Source organism: Tiliqua scincoides, chromosome 10 (assembly GCF_035046505.1).
Source record: "Tiliqua scincoides isolate rTilSci1 chromosome 10, rTilSci1.hap2, whole genome shotgun sequence".
In the NCBI taxonomy this organism is placed as follows: Eukaryota; Metazoa; Chordata; class Lepidosauria; order Squamata; family Scincidae; genus Tiliqua; species Tiliqua scincoides.
In genome coordinates, this window is record NC_089830.1 from 16740147 (window position 1) to 16767359 (window position 27213).

The window sequence follows — 27213 nt, forward strand, 5'->3', positions numbered from 1 at the left end:
TTGCCCCAATTTTATTAAGTTCATATTGCATTGTTTACTGAGACAACTGGGCATATACACTCAAACTCATTTTAGTAAGGCACCAAATAAACCAATACATTCATCTACTTTTAAAAAATCTTTTAAGTAATTCAAAGCCATTTATGTAATGATCTCACACAGCAAAGTTCATTTCCAATCTGATCAAGTCATCTTGCATGATAAGTTTTACCATTGCTCAGTGCCTGAAAAATTGTGGTTTCTTTCCAGACAGAGACTGGGGGGAAAAAAACTTACATGCTCCTTGCACACTGATTGCAAACTGTAAGGGCTCTTCTATTACTCCACTGCGAACACAACCGAACCTAGATCTGAGGAAGAAGAAAACTCAAGACAAGTTTTGCTGCATTGGCAAATTCACACAAACAACATTCAGGACCACAAATCCACTTTCAACTGAATGTATAGACTTGCCTCAATTGAAACAAAGTCTTAGGTGATGCAGTGCATCAAAGTTGATTGAGACAGCCAGCTCACACATTCAACTTATGCACATATTCCACCATAGAAATGTGGCCATCACTTTAAATTTAAGATATTCTGCACACAATCCCCGACATATCTGAGTAGGACTGGGAAAGGTCCTGTCTGATACTGCGTAGAGCTGCAGTCAATACTGTGTAGAGATACTGTCAATACAGTATCAACAATCCTGACCTAGCTGAACCACAGTGGTCTCTTAACTGGAGACCACTGCGCACTGGCAAAGGCATCCCTGGCACAACCAGTGATTATCGTTCTGCTGGGAGCCTCCTTTTCCCAGTGCCGTTCTCCTCCAAACTGCACCCAGCCAGCTGTGTTTGCCCAGAAATCTGGATACAGTGGCTGCTGGGGTGACAGAACCTAGAAGCAGAGGGTTGGAGTACAGTTTGGGGGAGATCTGTGGCAGGGAAAGGAGATTCCCCTGCAGAACAGTAAGCGCCATTAACACTGGGGACGGGATAGGCAGGGTGCTGGATCCAGCCCAGGAGCCAGAGCCCTGCACTAGACCAACAATGGAAGGCAGGTTCACCTTTTCAGTCTGTCTGCTTCATTTAGAAATGGTATCAAAATTCAGATTTGGATACCGTATTCACCACTAAAAGCAAGACACTGTATTTGAAACAAAACTGAAAGGCTGGTCTTTAGCTGTAACACACAAAGCCATTGGGAGATACCATTTGATGCAAGAGACTCCTTCACTTTGAATGGTTTGCCAGATGAATGCATTCCGCCACTCAAGAGAGCACAGCACTTATGGAAATGCTGATTGCTGTTCATGAGATCATTCTTATTTTTATTTTTTTCCATTAAGCTTTGGTCAGTAACAACACTGAAGGAAATATAGGTGGGTGGGGAGGAGGGAAAGTCAGACTGTTTTGCTTCAAAAGCAGCCCACTCTACCCTTAAGTGTTTCGGTGCCATTTGATGTTCAAATCAAATTCTGAAAAGCCACAAATAAGCTGGAACTCATGCTATCAGCAGCAGCACAAAGCAAAGTCTAGACCTGGTTTCAGGGAGGGGTGGCTATGAATTGTTCTTCTGCCCTGGCACAGGGAGTGATCTACTGAAAACGGGGAGATTTGTAGTTACCATGACTCTCCCTTCTCAGTGGTCACCATGTCCGGATTAGTCCTTACAAAGTGGGTAGCTCCTCCCTCTCAGGTAGGCAGGCCAGAGTCTTTTGGTCATCCTGGGGGGAGGGGCTGCCTGGACTCCCCAGACTGTCCAAGCTTGAAGAGCCCTGCCCCTGAGGACAGATGTCTTGTGTCCCTCTGGAGGCACTGTAACAGTGGTCCTCCGGTGTCACGTGCTGCGTTGCATGTTGGCTCGGGGGATGAGTGCAGAATGGGCCCAGGTGGCCCAGGACCCTACCCCAGGTCTCTTGCTACTCTGCGCTGTACTGTGCCCCCCGACTTTATGATTCTGGTGTTCAGCATGTCTGTTCCTCCTTTTTTTTTTAACGGCTGTGAGGGTAGGCGGACTAATCCGGACATGGAGACCACTGAAAAGGGGGATTCACGGTAAGTACAAATCTCCCCGTTCTCCAGTGGGATCTCCGTGTCCGTCTTAGTCCTTACAAGGGGGATGTGCCCAAGCAGTGCTCCTCAAGGGTGGGAGCTGCCATAAGCTTATAGATCCACGCTCTGGAGGACACGCCTTGCATCCCTAGAGGTGAAGGTGTCGATCTTGTAGTGTTTGATAAATGTGTTAGGCGAGCTCCAGGTAGCTGCCCTGCACACTGCCTCCAGGGAGGGGTGAGCCCTGAATGCAACTGAGGTGGCGGCCCCCGAGGGAGTGGGCCACTATCTTTGCCGGATGCCCTGTAGGCCTCGGCTATGGCCTCCCTAACCCATCTGGAAACGGTGGGGAGGAGACACGTTCCTGCCTTGGTCACTAGGTTGGAATGAGATGAACAAGGCCTCTGAACACCGGTGGGCTGAGGTCCTGGAGAGATAAAAGCCCACCGCGCGACACACATCGAGGGCACGCCATTCCCGCTCTCTGGGATGAGAAGGGTTGGGGCAGAAGGTGGGTAGCACCACCTCCTGCGAGTGGTGAAACAGGGAGTTCACCTTGGGTATGAAGGAAGGGTTGGTGCAGAGGACAATCCTGTCCTCCTGGATCTGGCAGAGTTCCTTGGCTATAGAGAGGACTGCCAGCTCTGACACCCTTCTGGCAGAAGTCACGCCATAGCTTTAGCGAGCACGTCGCCATAGGTTCAAAGGGAGGCCTCATCAATGCCCTCAGCACCAATGTCAGGCCCCAAGTGGGAGCCCTGGTCACAGGGTTGAGGAGACTCAAGCCCTTGAGGAATTTTCTGATTTGCGGGTGTGCCGCCAGGGCCCTTCCCTTGGGGGACCCCAGATGGAGGCGACCGCTGAGATCTGTCTCTTGAGGGTGGCGGTGCTGAGGCCCTTGTCGAGGCCTGCCTGAAGGAAGCTCAGGAATTCCTTGACCCTGATCCTCTTTGGGTCAAGATTTTGAAATTGGCACCATTCGGTTAGGACCCTCCAGGTTCCGCAGTAGGCCCAGTTGGTGGGTCCTCTCCGGTCAGGGAGGACAGTAGCCAGGATGGCAGGGGTGTAGACTGACTCGGCTAGTCTTTTCCGCTCAGTCTCCAGGCAGCTAGATGGAGTTTGGCAGCTGGTGGTTGTGGCTGCTGGCGAACAGGTCTAAGGTCTTCGGACCAAACTGACGGTTGATCCATGCAAAGATCTGCGGGTGAAGCCTCCATTCTGAATGGTCGAGGTCCTGGCAACTCAGCCAGTCCACTGCTGTGTTTTCCAGTCCAGCGAAGTGCTCAGCTCTGATGGACCTGAGGTTCTTTTCCGCCCACAGCATCAGTCTGCGTGCCTCCATCTGCAGCGCTGCTGACCTGGTGCCCCCTTGCCGGTTTATGTAGGCCCTTGCCGCAATGTTGTCAGTGTAAACTAGGACGTCTTGGTCTCCGAGCTGGGGGAGGGCCAGCAGGGCCAATGGGATGGTCCTGAACTCTAGCAGGTTGATGGGGGCTGTCCTCCCACTTGGGGACCAGCGGCCCTGTGTTGCATTCTTGGGGGTGTGGGCCCCCCATACCTGGAGACTCGCATCTGTGAACAGGACGGCTCTGTGGTGTATCTGGATGGGCGAGCCCTGGTCCAGTCTGTGCGGCCGCCTCCACTATCAAAGGTCTTTGAGAGTGAAGGAGTCCAGTCTGACACACTTGCTCCTTTTGGAGACGATGAAGTCCTGGAAGGGCAGCAGCAGGTGCTGGAGGGACTGTCCCCTGTACCTGGCCCAGGGAATGATGTCCTGGCAGGAAGTCAGCATGCCCAGGAGAAGAACCAACATCAGTACGTCCGGTCTGGGGGAGCAGAGGGCAGCGTTGATCAGGTCTGTAGTGTTGGCCCGCCGTTCTGGAGACTGGAAAACTCTGAACTGGAAGGTGTTAATGATTGCTCCCAGGTGTCCTATGGTGTGTGAGGGTGTCAGGTGACTCTTCTCCAAGCTGATGAGGAACTTGTGGTTCCGGACACATTGGACGGTCTGGTGCAGGTGTAGGGCGCCCTCCTCTAGTGAGGCAGCAGCCGAGATCTCAGCTGTGCCTTCTGTGTCATGTAGCTGTGCCTGCTGACAGACATCAGGATGGAGCGTAGGGTCACCATCTTGAATTTCTGTTGACGTATCCATCTGTTGAGCCACCTGAGGCTGAGGATGGCTCTGGTGCCGCCAGATCTCTTGGGCGCCGTGAAGAGGTGGGAGTACACCTCAGACCCCCACTGCTCCCTTGGAACCGGTTCGATGGCCCCAACCTGTAGGTGGTGTTGGATTGCCTCGAGTGTCTTGCCGTGCTTTAGCGGGCACTTGGGTCTGGGGACCTGTAGGAACCAGTTGGCTGGATGGCTGGTCGTTATTGAGACTTTGGGCCCTTTACGCCCAAGCACTGGGGCTGCTGTCCTCTGGGCTTGGGTGCCAGACGGGCCTTTGACTTCTGAAAGGGGCCGCAGAGGGTGAGGTAATGGGTTGAGAGCTCCTTGAGGGCCGAAAGGCGCCGGCGCTGGGAGGGCCTTGGGTTCCTCTCCCTGGTGGGCAGTACCCTCTTCTTTCCCCTGGACTCCACCAGTAGCGGGTCCAGGGCGTCCCCGAACAACTTGGCTCCCTGGAAGGGGAGGCCGGTGACCCTGGTGTGTGAGGTGGCATCCATGTCCCAACTACGCAGCCAGGTGCTGCGGCGCATGGCAACTCTTGCGGCCATGGCCCTGGGCATTTGCTACAAAGGCAGCAGCTGAGGCCATCTTTCTGATATCCGAGCTAGCCCTGGAGCATAGCTTGTGGGTCTCACTGACCTGCTGAAGCCCAGGGACCAACACCCTGGAGCAGAGGGAGGCAGAGGCTCGCAGCACATTGGAGGAGGCCTTGAATCCCCTCCTGGTGGCTAGCTCTACCTTCCTGTCTGTGGGGTCCCTTGGGAGACCATCGCTGTCTGTGGGGAGGACGGCTGGGGATCCCAATGCTGCTACTGGGGCATCCACCAGGGGTGAATTGAGGTGTGCCATGACCTCTGGGGGGAGGTTGTAGAAGGAAACCAGTGGGGGGTTTCTTGCTGGTTTGGGAGACTGTTGCGGACCCCCACTTGGTTTTGGGCCCCGTATCCACGTGGTGCTAGAGCTGCAGGTCTATCACCTGAGCCACCCCTGAGACTAACTTGATAAACTGTTGAACTGCTCAGCATAGGAGGGGTGGGGCTTGTGTGCCTCAACCTCTTCCCCCCATATTTCTCCCTCTTCTGCAGATGAGCTCCCTTTGCCCTGCTTTGGGGGTGTGTTCGGGGGTGGCACTGCACACGGATGACGTCTGGCACCACCTGGAGGGGGGGAGTGTGGGTTCATCTTCATCATCCCCCTCTACCTCCTCTGGGGAGGAACCTGGGAGCCCCACAGGTGGATGCTCTGGGGTGCCCCCCAGTGGTTGCTGGTATGCCTCCATGGTAGCGTTGACACTGGCCTAGACCATGTCCTGGATAACCCTGGAGAGCTCTCCCCAGTCTAAGGCGCTGAGCCCCGTGCGGGGAGTGTGTGCATCAGGGGCCTCGCTGGGGGAGGCCATGTGTGAGAGGGGGTGTCCGCCAGTTCGGAGTGGGCTCACCACTTCTCCAAAGTCCAGTCCGGTGCATGGCCAAGATGGTGCCCGCGCACGTGGTCGTCTCCTCCGCTGCTCTCCTGCTGGAGGTGGCTCAAGTGGCTGGACAGCCCCCGCTGCCAGCTCGAGCCTTCCTCTGCCTCCCCTGCCCCGCTTAGGGAGGGCTGGTCTTCACACTCTTCGGGCACTAATCCAAGGTGGTGCTGCTGACCCGTGGCGCCCTGGAACAATGGGGAGGGGAGGAGAAGCTCCATGCCCCCACTGCTGCTGGGGGAAAGCGGCTCCGGAGGCTGGCTGCGGCCAGAGCACTCATGGGCGAGCCTGCCTCGCCCCTCCCAGGTACAGGGGGACGAGCGGCTGGAGACACGGGAGTGCCTGCTGGGTGTGCAGCTGCCGCTGCTTGAACAGTTGTTGTCAGCTAGGGGGGCTGCCCTGGGTTCAATGATGGCAGCCCAGGTGCTCCTGCGTTGCGCAGCTGCTGCCGCTAAAGTGGCTGCCCTGGGTCAAGCGAGGGCAGCCCAGAGAACGGGTCCGGTTAGCTGCTGCTGCCTCTCGGAAGAGGCATGGGGCTCAGGCACGGATGGGCTTGAAGTTCAAAAATAGATTGACTGCCTTGCTCTAAAGCAGGCAGCCATGTGGGAGCCTCCAGGCCGCTGTTGGTAAAACAAAGGAAAATTTCTTAAGGGAACATCGGCCAGTATTGCCTGCTGGAAGGCTGTAAAGCAACTGCCCTGGGTCAAGCGAGGGCACTGTGAAAGCAGGGCTTGGTTAGCTGCTGTAGAGTTGGCCATCTTGCTCTAAAGCAGGAGCCTCCAGGCAGGCTGCTGGTAAAACAAAGGCAAGTCTCTGAAAGGGACTGCAGCCAGTACTGAAATTCAAAATCGGTTTGGCTGCCTTGCCTTAAAGCAAGAGCCTCCAGGTAGGCTGCTGGTAAAACAAAGGAAAATTTTCTTAAGGGACAGCAGCCTCTCTTGCCTGCTGGAGAGTTAGGAAAAAGTTTATTAAAGGGACAGCAGGCATTATTGCCCGCTGGAAGGCTGGAGAGTTAGGGAAATGTAAAAAGAATAAAATATCCTCTTAGCTTCTGGGGGGGGGGGTTCAGCAGAGCTTAACCCAGCTCTGTCCTGCTTCCCTGAAAGACTAGGCCAGTCTGGGGAGTCCAGGCAGCCCCTCCCCTCAGGGTGACCAAAAGACTCTGGCCACATCTGGCCAATTTCTTTTCCACATCCCACAAGCCTATTCCTGTTTTTCCAGTGTCTAATCTTCCTGCTCAATTATATCTGAGAGAGTCAAAATGCACCCCCAATTATTTGGGTTAAAGATTAAAAAGTAAGAACTGTAGATGGTACACATTGTCTTAGAAGATATGCCTTCTCCTCTCACAGGAGGAACACCTCTTCCTGCTAGATCACACACTGCCCAAGAACAAAGGACACAGGTTTTTTGTTTAGTTACTTTTGCTTTCTCATTTGCAAGTTTAATCAACTGATTTAATTACAAGGCAACAACCCTAATTAGCTATCATGCTTTTACTTCTCAGGGGGATAGGTAAAGGGCAATCAAGCCACACCTCCTGACCACGGGAAATCCTGCTTGGTCTTTCAGTCCATCTAACAGTTTTCAAGCATCTCTTCTTTATGACTGAGGTGGGAACTCTTAAAAGATACATATTTTCTAGTATCAATTTATGCACGTATGCAGAAGAATTACAAAATATTGCAAGACCTTGATCTCATGCAGATCTCCTATCCCATTTTTGTCCAGCCCACAGGGGTACACATTTGATCCCTGTTGCATATACGCAACATTGGACAGAAATGGCTTCATCTTGGAAGCCTTTGTGAAGATTAGAATCCAGATCTCTATCACAATGAACCATACAACATGGGGAGCTCACCTTCACTATGCACAACTGCCACCTTTGGAACAAGCAAGGTGATAGAGTGTATATAAATGGAAATATGATAACATAGGCCAACATATATTTTGCTGCCTTAAAAACGTTACACCAATTCCTGAGTATATTTCGGGTGCCGATTCCAAAAATGGCATCTGTTTTGCCCTATCACATCTAGTTTTGGAGATGTCGTATAGCCCCTTTAGTGATGGTTCAAGCAGCTTTTTCATGAGGAAGCCTACACCATGGCTTCCTCATGAGGAAGCTGCTTGAACCATTCACTAATGAGGCTATACTACATCTCCAAGACTAGACATGATAGGGCAAAAAGGATGCCATTTTTGGAACTGGCACCCCAAATCCATGTCAAACCATCATAAAGTTTGGGAAAAACATTTCTGACCCTCGGTTTTGTAGGCCGGTGTAATTATATTCCTTGAAAGGGGAGAGAATGCCTGGAAAAACTGTAAGACACAAACCTATTCTGATCAAAAGACCACATACGTGCAAGAAAAAATTAAAAGAATCTTTAATGCCACACAACTCACAAGTTCAACCAGTTGTGTTGTCATTCTCTGGCTCATGTTGGAAAGACCATTAAAGAAAATGTCTCTCCACATATTGCTGCCAATTACATGAAATAGGTTAACACCACAAGGTCTCTTCTCACCCATCAAGGATTCCATGAGAGGCAGGAGCCTTTTCCAAAACCACTCAAATAACTCAATTTGTAGAGGTGTGATTTTTTCAGTGATAGTGAAATAACACATAACACTACTTTCTGCATGTCTCATTTTTGTAAAAAAACCCAAAATCTGCAAAAATATAGAAATGTTTTCTAGTAACTAAGTGACTGTTATGACTGTGGCTGCATCTGCCAACGACACTGTACCACCTACATCACCTACCCAGCACATTTTTAAAATTATAGTTTACAGTTATAATTTATAAAAATGCACCCTTGGAATAAAAACACAAAACACCGCTTTCTACACTTTTTCCTTGGGTAGAAACTAAATCTGCAAAAATATAAACACATTTAAGAACACCCCAGCTAATTTGACAGAAGCCCCACAAGCAAATTGACTTCACACAATACTGAATCTTCATTACCAGTTTTCTTATGAAAAACCAGTCTGCATGAGACATCTTCACACGCCTTGTGTCTGAGGTGATCCAGCAGAAGCAAGAAAAGGAGAGAAACAAAATAGAAAATAAATCAGTGGCTTTAAGGCATGATGAACACACCAAGGATCCACAGCTGAAATAGTTCTAAAGTAGACAAGTCACAGCTAAAAATTTGGCTATCGCCTTTTATGTGCAATTTCACAGCCATGAATATGGAGCATGCCTAACTACAATCAAAGTCAAACAATTCAATGGGTCAAAGGTACACAAGGTGGCAAGCTTGCCAAAACAAAATAGGTATGGCTAGTGCCTGGGTGGAAGACCTCCTTGAAATAGAAGCAACTCACCTTGAGCTCCTGATGAAAGGAAGAGAGGCTATAACATAATTCTACAGCACTATTCTGAAATTCCTATGCTGATTCACCCCCTCCCCCTAAAAACAGAGCTTTGTAGCAACCTGTCAAAACATTAACTCAAGTTCTAAAGAACAATTATTCATTTCTTTGCTTTGGTTTTCCAAGCTCATCCCTAAAACCAAGCAGGGTTAGAAAGGAAGAGACACAAAAATACCCAACATGCCTGAAGATCCAAATAAAGGAGCATATATTGCCCAAGACACTTCTAACTTCCCTAATCTTAAGAGCCTGCATTGAGACCAGTAGGATCACATGCATTTAGCTGAATAGGAAGTTCGGCAATCAGACTTAATCTTGACAAAGTACAGTGGGGCAAAGGTAAGTGAAGGCATCCAGTCTGAACTAGACAAAAGACAAAAGACCCGAGGTGATGATCTTGAAACCTCAACACCCTTTTGTAAAGCACGCTCAAATACAGTCAGAGTTATCTAAAGAAAACTGATGTGTCGCTTTCCTGTTCCTTTTATTTTTAAAGGAGGAAACATCTATTACATATTTGCTCAGCACTAACCACATAGGTTCATTCTTTCTCTTCTTCCTCTCCTTGAGGGAGATGAACATGAATGCAGTGCGGGAACCCAGGTAGCCAGCATCCAGTTTTTTATTCGATTATCTTAACATTTTGGGGGTGGGGGAGGCGCCATGCAGAGAGATCTGTTCTGACACCATGATCTGCTTGAATACCAACATCACATGCTCTCCAAGTTTCTCCCACCTTCTGAAGCAAGATAAACAGTGGCTAACAGGAGGGTGCTTTCAGCTGTGGCATCCAACATGTGGAATGTCTTCCCCAGGTTAAGCTTGCCTAGTGGCAGCCATTTTTATTTAGCATTTTCCAGCATGTATTCCATTATAAAGCATATATTGCACTTAGAGCAGAATAATCTATAACCTACAGATTTCATTTTGTTGCTAGGCTTAGAAATTATGTGGTCCTGGTCCAGGTCTTTGACCTGGTCAAACTTTTGCATTAAGTTAAAAGGCTACTTTGAATACATTATCTGAAATTTTAACCTACAACAGTACCACACCACACCAGAAGGTGTGGTATTGCAAAGTACCACAGCTTTTGAGCAACCGAGAAAAGAGGAAATGTGGTTGTGTATACAGGAATCTGACAGACATTACAGCAGTACTAAACAAAGGCACAGACAACCCAGTACACCCTTTCAGTGAACAGCAACCTTTATCTCATTCATTGTAGCCTGCTGTTCAGTTCCATTTCCACTCCTTGTCTGTTATCTCCTATTCCAACTCACCCAAGCTAATTCCGCAGGAAGTCAGATGTACCACATAATGCCTCATGTTTGGACTCTACCAGTGAAATTTGAATTCCTAAGTCTGGAGCAAAGTGCCCCAGCACACTCCAGAAAAAAAAAGGATCCTTAACATCAAGAAGACCAATCATCAGATCTGCAATTTTAGACACTTGGCTTGTAACAGAAACAGACCTCTTTAGTGCCACTTGCTGGACAACCAAGATCGGCTTTAGCAATAGACAATATCAGGACAACAGCTCCCAGAAGAATTGCCTGTTAAAGTGAGAAAGACCAGAACTAGCCAGCAAACTGCAGGCTGAAAAGCCTGGACAGAGGGTCAAGAAGTGATGCTCAACAGGATCTCACGTTTATTATTGAGAAGTGATTAATGGTGAAAGAAAGGCAGTGCCTATTCCTCATTGGCTTAACAAGAAAACTGAAGAAACATTCACTACACATTTTACAATATTTTCTTCCAAAATTAATGTTCTTGTAAACAAACAAGTTTTTACCACTGTTCTCAGCCTTCAAATCAAATCAAGCCAGACTTAATCTGTAATCCAGGTCAGGTACAAGAACAGAACATTCCTTAGGACTTCTCATATTGACTTTGAGAGAAAATGAACCACCCCTCAGACAGGACCTTGTTGACAAATCTTCAAATCTTCTAGGTATAAGAAAAACAACTCAAATTCTTCATAAAATTCCTCTTCCAGTCCATGGGAAAAAAGTTATTTCATTCCACTTTCTATGGTGGACATCCAAAAGAAAGTCACAATTCGGTGTTCCAAGTGCAAATGTAAAAAAACCAAGAGGGGAAGGAGGGTTCAGAAGGCCAGGAAAATGGGGAAGCGGCAGGTTTAAAAATTAGAGAAAAAAGGCATATGCCATTTACGGACTTTAAAATCCGATCAACATAGTAAAAAGACAAAAAACAAAGTGTATGCTCTGAAATCACAACCAAAGCCAAAAGAAAGGGGATAGTTTTCACCTCTACGCTATCTAGAAGGGGTTTTTTCTGTTTTTGTTTTTTTAAGTCCTATGTCTCTTGTGAAATTCCAATACTTTTTAAACTGTAAGTTTTATAAGAGTCTGCATGAAGTCAGTGAAAGTCCTAATTCTCTCTGGTGGTGTTTGTCTTCCTTTCTGAAAGATATCCAGGATGCAACACTTCTGCTGCAGTCTCTGTGGAAGGCCCCAGTATTTTACTTGACACGGCCTTGGCGTTCCTACAGGAAAGAAAGAGGAGAAAGGAGAAAGTGAGTTAATGGCAGCCTTGTAAAGCTCTCAGGTACATTTTCACTGTCATATTTCAGAGGTTTATCATGAGCACCATTTCTTGTGCAGACATTCTGCTGAGCCGCCTTTCAATATGCCAAACACACCATGCAGTGTATAGTACTCTTTGCACACCTTAATACAAGAACTGATGGCTGTTGTAGGAAACAGGCCTATACTGTGAAAAATAATCACCCAGCCTTCATTTGTGCCTCCTTCTCTCTGCACACACCAGAAGTAAAGGCAACCAGAGTCAACACCAAGCAAATAATTACATGCTTATACACACAATCATTCCCTAGGAGTGAGCCATAAATGTAAAATTTTTTAGCACAAACTGCTCACAGTCCAGCTCATGGTTATTAACAATTCAAAAAAAAACCTGGAAGTGGTTACATACTGCTTGGTAAGGATAATGTGCTATCTGCCAACAGAAGACTAAATTTGCATAGGCAAATCATAACTCTTGTACCTTTGAGGAAGGGCTGTGCATGCAGCCTCATATCCTGCTTTGAAAAGCTTTTCAATAGAAGCAACCAGTTCTACTAGATTTCCCACCCAACAGAAACCAATTGGTCCTTTTCAAATGAATGGTTGGGTTAACATACACTGGCCATATCTGCAAACTGGTAAAGATTTTATCAGTAAAACAGTACTTCCTCACTGTGAACATGCATGTAAACCATTCTCCGGATAGTGCACTTTTTATCTTGTGTTTTAGTTAAAGATGAAAAATAAAATTGCAAATCGCTGAAAAGCAATAGAGGAATAATCCATAACAGACAACTCTGCTAACACTTTCATCCAAAGGGTATCAGATGTAACAATGTAATGCAGTTATGTGAACAAGCAAATGAAAAGTAGTTGTGTCATGTTTACCGATTCATTTAAGAACTTTACCTGTGTGAAAGCAAGACATAATAAAAGTGATTCCATTCAAATAGGCTATTATTCCTGCCTGCCAAAGTCAGAACCAAACTAAAAGATAATAATTAAGATTCCTAATTTGATCTCCCATGTCTTCAGACATTTGTTTTAAAAAGTCATGGGAGGGAGAAGAGGAGGCAGATGAGACAAACAGGATTTGGAAGAGAGGGGAGCTTATATGACAAAAAAAAGCAGGCAAAGGGTTAAGTTCCCTCAGCACCACTATTCCAAAAATCACAGATCTTTTAACTGTCTTATCTAGGTTCACTTCCCCACCCCCTGCACTTACTCTGCAAGCTACTGTTGTACTAGGTCAGGGGTGCCCAAATCCCAGCCCAGGGGACATTTGCAACCCTCAGGGACTCCCAATCTGGCCCACAGGGAGCCCCCAGTCTCCAATGAGCCTCTGGAGACTTGCTAGAGCCCGCACTGGCCCGACGTGACTACTCTCAGCACAAGGGCCGACTGTTTGACCTCTAGCTGAGGGCTCCCTCTGAAGTAGCAGCAAAGGAAAGGCCGGTCTTTTATAGGCCTTGAGCTATTGCAAAACCTTCATTCATTCATAAGTTCCATCTCTAATTTAATCATTTATATAAATTTATTCACATTTTAAATTTTTTTCCCCAGCCCCCCAACAGTGTCAGAGGGATGATGTGGCCCTCCTGCTGAAAAGTTTGGACACCCCTGTACTAGGTGGTAGGAAAGGAAGGGAGAAGACAAAAGGAAGCAAAACACCTTTGAACCTAAAAGAACAGGACCATACAGTTGCAAGCAGCCAGCTACTGACACTTGTTAAAGAGTGAAATCAACTTCCTTGACTACTCTGGCATAACTGATCCCTTCAAGCTACACAGAGAACAGCATGTCAGGTGGTTATCACATGTTAAAATCAAGGCAATGACAACAAAGCAGTTGCTGCTCCTTCTTGAAGCTACAGACTATTAAGATGAAGATTCAAGTTTCAGATCAACCCAAAGTTTCTTAATAGAAATTGGACATCTGCTGGGGATGCCCTACTCTACACTGCTGCTTTACAATACACTGCAGAGGGCTGCCCAAGCACAGTGTACCTCGCATAGCGAATGCCTCGCGCACTGAAAAACTCACGGAACGAAAGCGTTTTGCGAAGTTTGGTAACTCGCACAACGAATTTTTATGACCCGTGCTTCGCAAGACGAATTTTTTTTTTGTTTTGCTTTGGTTTGTTTTAAGGGGAAGATCTTCATGTCAGTTCATGATCCCGTCCACCCTAGTAAGGGGAGGATCTTCATGTCAGTTCATGATCCCGTCCACCCTAGTAAGGGGAGGATCTTCATGTCAGTTCATGATCCCGTCCACCCTAGTAAGGGGAGGATCTTCATGTCAGTTCATGATCCCGTCCACCCTAGTAAGGGGAGGATCTTCATGTCAGTTCATGATCCCGTCCACCCTAGTAAGGGGAGGATCTTCATGTCAGTTCATGATCCCGTCCACCCTAGTAAGGGGAGGATCTTCATGTCAGTAGGGTGAACGGGATCATAAACTGACATGAAGATCCTCCCCTTACTAGGGTGAACGGGATCATAAACTAAGGGGAGGATCTTCATGTCAGTTTATGTAAGTCCCATTATGCTTGCTCCCAGGAAAGTGTGCACAGGATTACAGCCTTCAAGCTCCCCACTCAGCATCCCCCCCCCTGTTTTTGAAATCCTCAGTACAGTATGTATGCCTTTAAAGAGCACTTAATAAATACTTTGTAAACCAAATTTGACTTTGTTCTGACTTTTCTTGCCCATAGGAACGCATTAATTAAATTTCAATGCATTCCTATGGGAAAACGTGCTTCACAAAACAAAAAACTCGCATAGCGAAAGGACTCGCGGAACGAATGTTATGCGAGGCACCACTGTATAAACTTCCAAGATGGACAGTAATATAACAAGAAGCGTTTGTTTCCTGTGAATAAGATGAGATTACAGCCAAGTCTTATGGAACACTTGGCTTACCTCTGAGAAAAGTACAGTCTTTGAACACCTCTAGGTATAAAGCATAAATCCAACAAATCCTTGGCAATCACATAGCCAGATCTGTTCCATGTTTCAAATTCCTATTCTATTATGAACTTTTGATAACCTTGGGAAAGTCCTTCTTGGATGTCTTTCTTCCCCTCCCCTGCATCTGCTTAATAGGATTATAAGTGGCAGCTAAGTACCCCCCACAGTAAGGAGGATCATACAGACCGTCAAGAGCAGGCGCATTCTGCTCTAGCTTAGTCCACAACGAGATCCAAATCCCCAAGCTTGTTAGCTTATGCACAGTAAATGAGTGCCACAAGCCTGCAGCTCTCTTTCTGTCCTCACTCACTCACCACAATACAGTCAAGCACAGATTCATCCTTAAACATAGATGATAATCTCAGTGTGCTCTGTGACCACTACAAGGTAAGGCTTAATGAGTTTCTTGTCCTGTCTCACATCACCCACTTAGCTCATCCGTTGGACAGACTAGTGACCAGCAATATTCATATAATCAGCTCAAAAACTGTAATTAGGTTTTCTTTCAGTTTAAAATTAAGGCTGCATTCCACATGGAGAATGTATTGGAACTCAATACAGTTGGAGAAACTCCAGGTACACGTGAAGCTGGTAATCAGACATTTAAAGTTAAGTTCTGGAGTCAACACATTCCATCACCCCAAGGCTGAATTCATATAACCATGTTTTTTCTACAGATCGGATGTAGTTAACAAACAGTCAAGCTCTCCATATAATGACCTTTTAAGCACTAAATAGGAAATTAGCTCCCAAAGAATTTACCATTCATGAAACACACACTGAATCGTCAATGTACAGTAAGTGTTAAGAAATTCATGAGATAAACTTTTATCTGCACTGAGAACTGCACTGAATACATCACAGGGTCGAGCCCCTCCCATCTCCCCACATGGCTGGTGATTATGTATGCAAAACCTCTCCTATCAGAGGCAAGACAAGTGGACTACCAATTCAAACAAGACCAGATACAGGTCTGTCTGCCTTATTCAAGGGTTTGGACCTGCAGATTTGGCCCAACGTGGACCTGTACCACCTGGACACATCTGGAACTGTGTTCTGGTCATATCAGGAGGGAGGCCTTCTGAAATGTGGGGAGGCCACACAGAGCCTCCCCACATTTCAGAAGGCCTGCCAGAGCCTTTTAAAGCCAGTTTTTTGCTAAACTGCCTGGTCACCTCCAGAGGTCTTTGATGGACTGAACCCACAGGATCCCCTGCAGATACTGAGGAGCAACTGTATTTGGGGTCAAAACAGATACTACTCTTTACACATGCAATGTTCTTTCATTGACCATCTTGCCCTCAAGGAGTTGCAACATTCTGTTGACACAAAACTAATTTAATTCACAGCTGAAGGCCAAGCCCTTGTTTGACCAACAGGGCCATACTTGTGGCTTGCACACACCTCATCCTTCTCCCCTTCAGGCAAACCATAATTTGCAGACACATTCAAAAGGGCAAACAATGGTTTCAATGGTTGACTGTGATGTAAAGCAATTGGCTTCTGCCTTTCCATTGGACCATTTCAGCGAGACGTGGAGAGGGGGGATTTGCTGCATGGGTAACAGTCTATCCTCCATATCTACTTTACCCAGGCTTCGCGTACTGGAGAGGGGACACTGTTCCAGAACACTATTCAGAGTGCAATACCATAGTCTTCTGAGACTGAAGGATGCCGACAAGAAAGCAATCTACATGATTGCTTCATGTCAGACTAAAGATCTAACTGGAATTAATGACAGCTATACCTTTCAAAATGGAATCCTATTAACATACCTTCAGTGTAACATTTCACTAACAGAACAGTACAAGAAAACTTTCTGCAAGTTTATTTCATTAAAAGAAAGATTAATATTGCAAAGATGTGACTATTCATCCATCTCCTGTGTAATGTCTACATGGGCCTTGACCTAGTCTTCTATCAAGGATGCAGAAGATTTTTTTTTTTTAGTATTTCCCTGGCCTCTTAGGGTAAGCAGACTAAAAATGAACACTTAATAGCAATTCCTTGTGGGAACCACTAGTGAAATTATCAACTGAAATTCAGACAGTGGTAAATGAAAACACTAGGAACTTTTTGAAGCACATGCTAGTCTGACTCCCTCATCAGGATTCTGAAATACATCCTGCCTGCTTACTACCCAAATCATATGGCTGCAAAACAGCAGCAATTTTTCAAAGAGCCTTGCCTAAGCCTATAATATTTGAAGACTTACCATAAGAGTACTTTAGATCTAATCCCAAATACCATTCACAGTATCTGGCTTGAGGACTAAGAATTTAGCAAACCAATTTAAAAATATTACAAGTCACTAAATCATCATGAAACTGTCCTATGATATAAATACAGCTCTTTGAATTTTTTGCAACAATGATCCCTTCTAAGAGCACTTAAGTACAATATGATCTTCAAATGCATGAGTATTGTTTTAATTCTCAAACCAAGAAGTCTACAGAATGTTTTCTACACATACAAAGAGAAAAAAGCTAATCCTAGAACTCTGTATGGCTTGATAACCTACAACAGTGTTCTTCAACCTTGGGGTCGGGACCCCAACAGGGTTGCAAAGCCACCATAGGAACTTACAGGAATGAAGAGAGGTTGAAGACCACTGGAATAGAGCACTAGTAGGTAAAGAGGGCATTTGGTGTACCCCTTCAGATACCAGGTGACTGTGTTCCAGTCCTGCTCATGTTTTTAGCTATTGTGCTAAAATAGCTTTCACTAGTGCAAGGCTTCATGGTATCCTTTCCTGCTAAGAATGTTTGGTTATCGTAAACAGTGCTGGGAGAGTGTAGTGAGGTGGGGAGTATGAGGCAACTGGAGCAGGGAATGAGTGGAAAAGGTCCTGGGAGGGGTTAGGATTAATTGTGGATCCCCAGTATTATACATTATTTATTGGGGTTGTGGTACCATAAAGGTTGAAGACCAATGACACAGAACACTGAAGACTTTGTTCCTTAAGGACGTGCGATGAGGAATTCTGCCTTTCAAAAAGCTAACTACTGTACTGAACAGTACTGTATAGCTTTTCTTATCTAGTCTAAGGAACAACAGCTCCCCCTAATCCTACACCTGCTCTTCCCAGACACTGCTTTATCAGCCACTTGAACAGTTACTGAAGTTGCCACACCTCTGCTGGGTTCTCTGTTGTGACAATGAAGGTACTCCCTATCCACCATGAGTTGGGAAAACATTCAATATTTGTTGCAAGACCAAAAAATAACAGACATTGACAAGAATCTATTAAGAATCTGAGGCAGTGGTTCCCAAACTATGGGTCCATGGCCCATCAGTGGGTCACTACCCAATTTTTGGAGGGTTGCAAAAATGATAAGGCAGATTAGACTATGTGCATCAAGGGTTAAACAAACTGCTACTTAGGGGAGCAATGCTGCTCAATCACCATTCTAGCAACCATTTGAAGTTTGAATGTTTGGTAAAGTGAAACTTTTTTAGGTGGGTCCCAATTTTTGCGAGTCACTGGTCTGAGGTATTGTCACAGCTTAAAGCCATTTTCTTCTTCTGTGGAATAGCAGAGGTACTAGGGGAGATGTCTAACATGCATGCAGACAGTACCGACTATTTTTTTGCACAACTGATGATTAAAAGGCAGCATTTTCCAAACTTACCAGACTGGCAACTCCCTGCTCTTGCTAGTCATCGAAACCAGAAGTACTAATGGTGCACGACGTGCTGACATTATTGGCACTTACTTCTGGGTTCATGTCTAGAACCTTAAAAATTGCCAGAAAACTCCTAGAGAGGACTTGTGGGTCCAAACACACACATGTGGCCCTCAGCTCACAGAGTAGGGCTTCTGCTCCATGATCTGTCACACTCGCACTGCCAAGCAGCTTAGCCAACATTGCAATAACCTGGGAGACTTGTCCCAATATCCTGGGACAATATCCTGGGAGACTTGACATTGCAATATCCTGGGAGACTTGTCACAACGCTGCAGGGCATTATGAAGACCAGTTTGGGAACCTCTTATTAAAGGTAACATGGCCTAAGATCCTACAATAAACTTCATGGTTGAGCAGAGATCTGAACCTCTGTACTGTTACATCATATTGGCTCTCGTCTAGCTCATGTTGGTTCAACATGAGACCCATTTTGGCTGCCCCCAAAAGCCCAGCCACAGCCCTCCCCCTTCATAAGTATTTTGGTCTCCCTGCTGCACCATTCTAGCTTCTCCTTTGGAGAAGCCAGAATAGTGCAGCAGGGAGATGAAAAAAGCCCTGCTGCACTTGCTTCTATTCCTTGCATTCTGAAGTCATCCGACAGGCTTAGAATGCTGAGGTAACTGGTGGTGACATCATCGTGTCACCACCAATTACTTCCAGGTCAGCAGAGCCAGGGGTCACACAAGGCTCATGTGGCCCCCGCCAAGGCCCAAGACCTTTTCATTTGTGCACACACTTAAATGATTTGTCAATTGCAGTTTTATGACAATGTAGCTACTGTGGTTTATCAGGAATTTGAATCAAAGTGGTTCTTAGTCCAAATTTGAGTCACTATCCTATACCACAGTGAGAATATCAAAGTTTGAAGTTCTGGAGTATTAAAGTTAATTTCCACACACCCCTATACAATTTTAGCTGAAAATTACATGCTCCCATTTTGAAAATCCAGCACTTCAATAGCAGGTGTCAAACTGAGCTGGATAACTCAGGCTGAGCTGGCTTGATTTATTCACGTTCCCTTATGGATGCAAAAACTGAAGAATGCAAATCTTTAAACAAATTCTTCAAGCTTATAAACGGTATGCATGTTGCTGACATATAGAGTTCTAACAAGCAGACTCAATGCAAGCCTATCAACAATGCACGTATGTTACTTCTGTAATTGGCAGGTTGGGAATAAATGAGATGTTGCCATTCCAGCACCAGCAGAATCTAACAACTTGCCTCATTTTAAATGCACAGGTTTGTCACTAGTCAGTGCAGGACACACTCCATACAAGTTTGTAAATAATGCAAATATGGAAGCCCCCTTCATTCAAGACACAAGCTTGGGGAAGACATTTTCAACAGTCCACTGGAGCAAGGCCAGTGACTCATCACCTGCAAATCTAATCAAATCTGATGTTTAAACAGCTTTCTAAAAAGGGAGTGCAGACACACAGAGCCACAGATCATTTAAGTGAGGAGACCCAAATATTTTAGCTTCTTAAGACAGTGGTTCCGTGGACCACAAAGGCAAAAATTGGAATTGTGGTGGACAACATGCAACCCTCCCAACCTCTGCAAACAAAAAATACAATTTAGTAGTCCAGGTTGTCCATTCTAAGCCATCTCTGGTGGTCCACAGAGAAGCGTCTCCCAAATAAGCTCTTCCCCACCAACTACCAGAGATGGCAGAGAACAGACTGCCCATAGCTGTGCTGGCTACAGGCAGTTTGTTCTGTGATCAAAGGCTTTTCTATCAGACCACCTGTGAGAACCACCATTCTAAGAACAAAGCAACTTACACTTTGCCCCAACCATACCTACAAATCCTATCGACTTCAATGGGATGAGCTTTCAAGCAGGTAGTTCTAGACAGAGATGATCAACCAGCAATCTCGAGTGTAATCTTTAGACTATGATCCCTTTAGACAGGGGATTATTAATATCATCATCATTATCTTTTCTGTAAGCTGTTTTGTGAATTTGTTGAAGAGTGGTATATAAATATTCACAATAATCTTCTAACCTGCTCTAATCCTATCATATTTTAAACAAGGTGAGGAAGTCTGATAAGTTATCAAGGATGTCCTTCAAAAGTTATATGAGAAACTCAACTCTTCTATATGACACCTTTTGCTGAGTTCTGCATGCACCACCCCATATATGCCAATGCGTATGTGCTCCATCACTGCATAACCTCAGGTGGTGCTGACGTTATTTAAAGATCCCAACTACCCATGAAGAAATCTCCATGGCAACACACTTCTGGTTGAAGAAAACTTGGGACTTTCATAGAATTATGGCCGCACTGTTTCTAACTGCTAACAGGATGCTACTTTTTCTACAGACTACTGTTAACCCATTCAAAGATGCTTGAAACCATAAGGCTTCCCAATACTACTGTGTGACATAGCTCTGGAGGAGTTACAGTAACAAGTAAATACCAAATCAATGAAACAATTGTAGCTTTTTAGATAGCAAAGATGAAGAACCACCTCTGACTGCAATTGTGTAAACAAGCAGATTGTAGAAACAAGACTTATGACACAAGAGCAGAACTGTCCCTCGGTAGGGTAACTGGGGAAGGCACCCTGAGCCCCACACTTTCATGACCAATATAGGGCCATAATAGGAGAGAAGGCATGCAATGCCTGAGTCGTCCCTGACCCATGCCCTTCTAGGGCTGGCTCTACACAAGAGGCAGCAGACCTATCAACATTTTAGGATGCCTGGACAACATGCCGCATGTGAGTAATTCTCTAGCAGTCAAATGGAAAGGCCAATGAAAATGTTATACAACACTGGCTCTTGACAAACACTGCTATTGGGGAAAAAAACAATTAATGTTTTTGCTAGCCATAATGCTAGCCAATGTCGAGCAAAACTGAAAGTCAAGTAGCAGCTTCTCTTTACTAAAGGGATTCTAAACTATACGTATGTCAGCTGTCTGTTCAAGCCTAAATTCTCACTATATGCCACATTCAATACTATGTGCTGCAAATCAATTTAACATAGGCCAAGCAACTTCCTCTAACATGCAGAGTAGGGCCTCAATCTGTGTCAAGCTGGAGTCAAGTATAGGAACAACTTTACAGACTTCAAAAACTTCACTTTGCCTACTAGACTAGACAATACTTTATGGGCACAAAAATATTCTTTGGCTTTTACTTGCTTATTTGAGGGATCCTCTGATTCAACCTGAAGGCAGCTCTTTAGGGCTTTTATGTTAAAAGCATGCTTTTTCAAGAGGCATATCAACTTTTAACATCTTCTATATCACGGGAAGCACATAAGAATTTTAATAAAGCACAGCAATTTTAGTACAAGGGTGCCTAGAACCATCAAGTACTAACAGGCTTTTAAACCATTTAATATGCATGTGCTACTCTGCCCTTCTTTCTGCATCACCTTTGTTAATTCTGTGAGAGTCCCACCATAATCTCCTCCAAGGTCTGTTGCGTCTACATTACTTCTGTATGAGACGGCTTCTTTTGCTTGTCATGCTTTCACAACACATGAGCCACTACAAGACCCTGTCATTACAAACCAGGAAGCTGAACTGAATCTAAACCCAGTTCAGGGAGACTTTTTCAGCAAAGCTCAACCAACCCTGAACCTAAAAAATTTCTTTGCCTTGAACTTTAACTGAACTCATAAGCACAGAATGTTAACTGGGTCAGAACAAGTGGTTCAGAAATCAGGCTCTTTGTTATTAAACCTAATGAACTGTTTGTAAAAACTTAAAATTTGAAAATAGATGGCAGAACAAAAGCCAGGAAAATAGAACATTTTAAGAACCACTTTGGCCTCACTGAAATTCCTGCATCCCTTTCGTAGGTTCACTGCCAGCTAAAGGGTTTGATAGTAATCTGCATGAACTGTATCTAAATGGTCCAAAAATATTTGGGGGTTGTACCCTAAGGAGTACAGAAATTTCTCCAGAACAAGGAAACCTTAAGATACAATCCCTAAACCGGTCACCAAAACACGTTTAAAAACTTAGGACCCAACCCTAAATGCCACCATTTCCCAAACTGTGGGTCAGGACTCTTGATGGGTCCCCATTCATTTCAATGTGTATTTTATTTTTAATAGACTAGACCAGGGGTGCTCAAACTTTCAACTTTAGGGATGCTGGACCTTTAACAAGTGTATAGAAGAGAGAATTGCAGCAGGCACAGCTTGTCATCCCACAGATGACAAGCTGCACCTGCTGAAATTCTCTCTTCTATACACTTGTTAAAGGTCCAGCATCCCTAAAGTTGAAAGTTTGAGCACCCCTGGACTAGACCAATGGTATTCAGACTGGGGCACCTGAGGGCCCTGACCTCGGCCCTCTTAAAGGATGGGGTAGGGGGAAGGCAGCGACACGATCCCCAGGATCGCATCACTCAGGGGGGCTGCAGGGACTTTGAGGTACTCACCAGTCCCAGCAGCAGCATCCTGGGGGTGCGGGAAGCCCTGCGCGGGCATCTGCAGGGCTCCCCAGCATGCAGTAAGTGAAAGTGGAGCAAGCGCACTACATTTTGATTGCTCCACTTTCACTTTCTGCATGCTGGGGAGCCCGGTAGACACTCACGCAGGGCTCCCCACACCCCCAGGACACTGCTGCAGGGACTGGTGAGTACATCCCAGTCCCTGCAGCCCCCCTGAGCAACACCATCCTGGAGATCACATCACTGCCTTCCCCTCACCCCCGCTGCCTCCCTCCCCTCTCCTGCAAGCACTTACTGCGACTTTCAAACTCAGAGAGTTTGAAAACCACAGGACTAGACTTTATGCTACCATGCTATGCAACTGCATTTGGGGAAATGTTACACACCTGTACTTTTAACAGGATACTACGTATATGTTTTTACCAATGATAGCCAAGGGGCTTACTACTGGGTAAGTGGGGATAGGATGACAGCCTTTGAAGTGTTTGCGGAATTTTTTTTTAAACAGATCAGCAACTGCTTGGGAGGGTTACGAGGGTTCTTTATTTCAAATACATTTTTAATCTTATAGGAAACACTTAATTTACTTAATTTGATTTTGTTGTATGGGGTGCTGAAAATTTTCCTGCTTGATAATGTCAGCTCCAGCTATGGCCTCACTTCCAGTGGATCCCGACAGACTGTCATTCTAAAAAGTGGGTCCTGGTGCTAATACATTCGAGAAGCACTGCTATATGCACTTTTCTGGGAGTAGGTCCCACTGAGTTCAATGAGACTAACATCCAAATAGACAAACAGTCTTGTGCTGTTAGCATCTGAACCTGAACTCAACTGGAGAATAAAAATACAGCAGCCTTCCTCTTCTGTGAGTAAAGCCAATATAAAGTATATTCAGAACTACCTTATATCCTTATATCAGAAAAATAGATACCATCTCTTTAGAAATTAGAGAGGCAGGCAGGAATTGAGACCAACTGAGGGAACAGCAGCTTCATTTTCTGATCTCACACTCACTCTCAGGCTAGGAATGTGAGTGGAACCACCTGCAAATATTTCTTCTGGAAATTTATTTTTGTTTGCCAAGTGCACACAACTGAATTCACACAAGTAGACAAGGACCAGCTGTATCCATGATCTACCCATTAACTGAACCCATCAATTCAATTCACTGTTATAACCTCTACTCCCCCTCAGGAGTCCATTTTAGTTGAGCGGTGAGATGCACAGAGCTCAGCTTTGAGCTCCACAGTTTACCAGGAAAACTGGTATTAATCTGATACATTTGTCCTTCAACAAGCAGCTCTGCATTCCTGGGTGGTTGTGAACTTAACCTTTCCCATACAACATCTGACAATGTTGCTCTGCTTCTCCCACCCCACCCCGAAAGCTCTGACAGCAAATTACCTTTTTCACATTTTCCTCCTCTTCCTGGCGTTTCTCATAGTGTGAGAAGTCATCAAAGATGGAAGTGGTGTGCTTGTAAGTCGCAATTATTTTCAACACCTGCTTAGCCTTTTCCAGAGGCACCTCCTGAGTGTCCCTGGAGTTGGTCACTGGCTTATTCTCATTGTTCTCTAGGCGAATGTGCCTCAGCTGGCTGTTGGGAACGTCCTTCACAAAAATCCACCTGACATCAAAGCGTCCCTTCCATTTGTCCTGGGACCACACACCTGCACATGTGTTGTAGTCCACAGCAGATTTCATTTCTGCAACTCCGCAGAAATGACCACTGCCGTTGACACTGAACAGTAAGTAAACAGGACCTTTTCCATTCATGGAGCGGTAGGCAGCATCCAGTCTCTTATTGCCATGCTCTGTACTGCACCAGATATTATATTTTATAGAACGGTGGATATCATCCTCGGAGTAACTCTTGATGATGAAAACACGACCATGTTTCGGGTTCCAGTCAAAATCCTTAGGGTTATAGTTGTTGATGGATCTCAACTTCTCTAAGACTGGGTGCGGCTCTGAAGGGGCAGAACCAGAAGTGGTCTGAGACTGTCCAACTGCACTACCATCTATTCCATTTTGGCCAAACCCATTGCCACGGTTACGAGGTGCAACCCAGCGGGCAGGTTGTGCTGCCTGCTGCTGCACTGGCAGCTGAGTCGGTTGGGGTGGTGGAGGTGGCAAGGGTTGGGGCTGTTGCCCTGCTGAAGTCTGTACTGCTGGTGGGCTGTTACTCATCTGCTGACCCATTGGTTGGGGCGATATTTGACTTGATGGCTGACCAATATTCTGAACTAAGGCCTGGGAAGGGGTTTTTGCCACTGGCCCTTTGTTATCCCAAGTTCCAATATCCATATTATGTTTGATTGGGGGTGGTGGAAGACTTGAGCCTGCTGCAATTCCGTTCTTGGTCTTCAGCTTAGGCTGTTGCTTTGCAGGTTTGCTGGCAATATCAGCCCAGGATGCTGGTTTTGGAGGAGCAATGGTAGCTGGGGGCAAACTGTTAGAAGCCACGATATTACTGGCAATCGATCCACTGCCAACAGCTGAGCCAACAACTTTTGGGACATTGCTTGCTACATCAGTACTGCCTAGCTTCAAGGCTGCCATCCCCTGGTCTATGGTATTCATGCCAGGAGCCTTATTCAGAGTCTCACTGGAAAAAGCAGACTGTCCATCAATCATGGCTCCACCTAACGAGCTTGGTGCATAAGCATAGTTGCTACTGTATCCAGAACTTTGAGTTGATTGCCCCTGAGAACTGTTATTGCCCCAAGCTGAGAAGTCAATCCCACTTGGAAAAAAGTTAAAGCCATGCTGTCCAAGAAATGGTGTACTGCCAAGGGCCCCTGGCTGTCCAAACATGGCATCTGGGAGAAAGTGAGGCTCTCCATTGCTAAGCTGTCCGTAAGATGTTAAGTAGGGCATTGGTGGGTCACCCCCAGTTGACCAAGCAGCTTCACCCAATGAGTAGGAGAATCCAATAGATGGACTGTAATAACTGGGCAGGTAGGAATCCGACATTGCTGTGTAAGCGTTGTTCTGAAACAGAAAAGCAAGGACTCGATAGTTAGAATAAGCAGCGCATCACGGCATGAAAACCATTCTAAGTGTCATTGCATGTCTCTCTCCCAGACCACCCTTCCTTGTCCCCATTCACTGAAACCAGTTGCTACTCCAAAGGACAAACCGATTCAGAACTTCCATAAACATTGGATTATTCTATATTATGTTGTAAGAAAGTTAATAGTTTCTTCAGCATAGAAATACACACTTTTCTACCAAACTTTAACTGCACCTTAATCTAGAGGGTGCTGGGGGGAAGAAACACATGGAATATACAGCAGGATCAATATTAAACTGAGCTTTAAATAGGATTATAACCCTTAAACACTTATGAGACACCACACTTGTAGCTGGACCAGCCAGCAACTTAAAAATTACAAGCTTTAAAGGCATGACAACTTCTGAACTAGTCATGCAAAAATAAAAACCTCACCATCTATGCACTCCAAGAACCAAATAGGTTTTCTTGCATTCAAATGCCTTTCATGTTGCCAAAACTATTTTACAGATTAAATATTTAAAGACTGCCCAATCTATTTTTCCAAGTTATATCCCTTTCAGTCAAGATTTCTCACAACTTAATGAAGTGATTTTGCCTTTCTAAGCAATATGAACAAATTTTATTCTCCTCTTAATTCAGAAGCTCCCAAACTACGTGCAACATGGAAGTACCAAAGACATCATCATGCCATTGGCACTTATTTCTGGGTTACGTGACAGGCGCCATCAGAAGGGCATCACACGTAAGTTTGGGAATCACTGTCTTAACCCTTTGAACTTATACACACATGGCAACCAAAGCTAGCCAGTCAGACTCAGTTTGTGTTGAAACTACTGGTGTACATAAGATGACTATTCAATTTTACACACAGAACAGCATTTTCATGGAGCAGGAGTAATTCCTGAAATTAATCTTTCAGGAATTGTTGCTCTTTTCAAGTCACTGTGCTAAGGTAGTCACTCAATGCAACGTAAGTTCTTGGACCGCAGTATGCATCACTGATACAATGAATCAAGATTCACTGACATATTGATGCCATTAAGTAGCAGCCAATATAGATCAAACGACACCTACTATTGAATTAACTACTTTGACAAGATGCAATACTTCATGCAGAAGTAAGATGCTTTCTGATTTCTGTGCAACTAGTACTCAAGCATCTGATCTAAAGAAGTATCAACAAAACCACTGGAAACATTTCTAGAAACACTTGGACATCATCCATTTCAATACATTTCACTGATAATTTACATAAAACTACAGCATGGTAACTCTTAGCAAATTAGAATTATTTCAATGACTTCCTAGACTTCCATTCAAGTCTAGGTTGATCAATTATGATTAAAGTGATCCTAATTTATCCTATTAGCATACAGAAAAAATGCTGCAAACTACTCTGAGCTTATGTCATGGAGGGATACACTGAAAGTTGTTTTATACAAAGCATTATTTTACATGGCATTGCAAATGGATTTGTGGTTTAAATACAGGATGTTTCCCTGTCGG

At 45.2% G+C, this 27213-nt stretch overlaps 1 protein-coding gene across 1 annotated transcript in view; it reads right to left on the reverse strand.

Moving 5' to 3' along the window:
- Window positions 1-9527: 9527 nt before the first annotated feature.
- YTHDF2 (YTH N6-methyladenosine RNA binding protein F2) overlaps window positions 9528-27213 on the reverse strand; it is a 30058-nt gene continuing 12372 nt past the window's right edge. Inside the window, exons 4-5 of the mRNA XM_066638888.1 lie at window positions 24093-25682; window positions 9528-11569 (exon numbers count right to left, since the gene is read on the reverse strand). Coding sequence (XP_066494985.1) covers window positions 11546-11569; window positions 24093-25682 — 1614 coding nt within the window. The 3' untranslated portion in view covers window positions 9528-11545. The remainder of the gene's footprint in view (window positions 11570-24092; window positions 25683-27213) is intronic.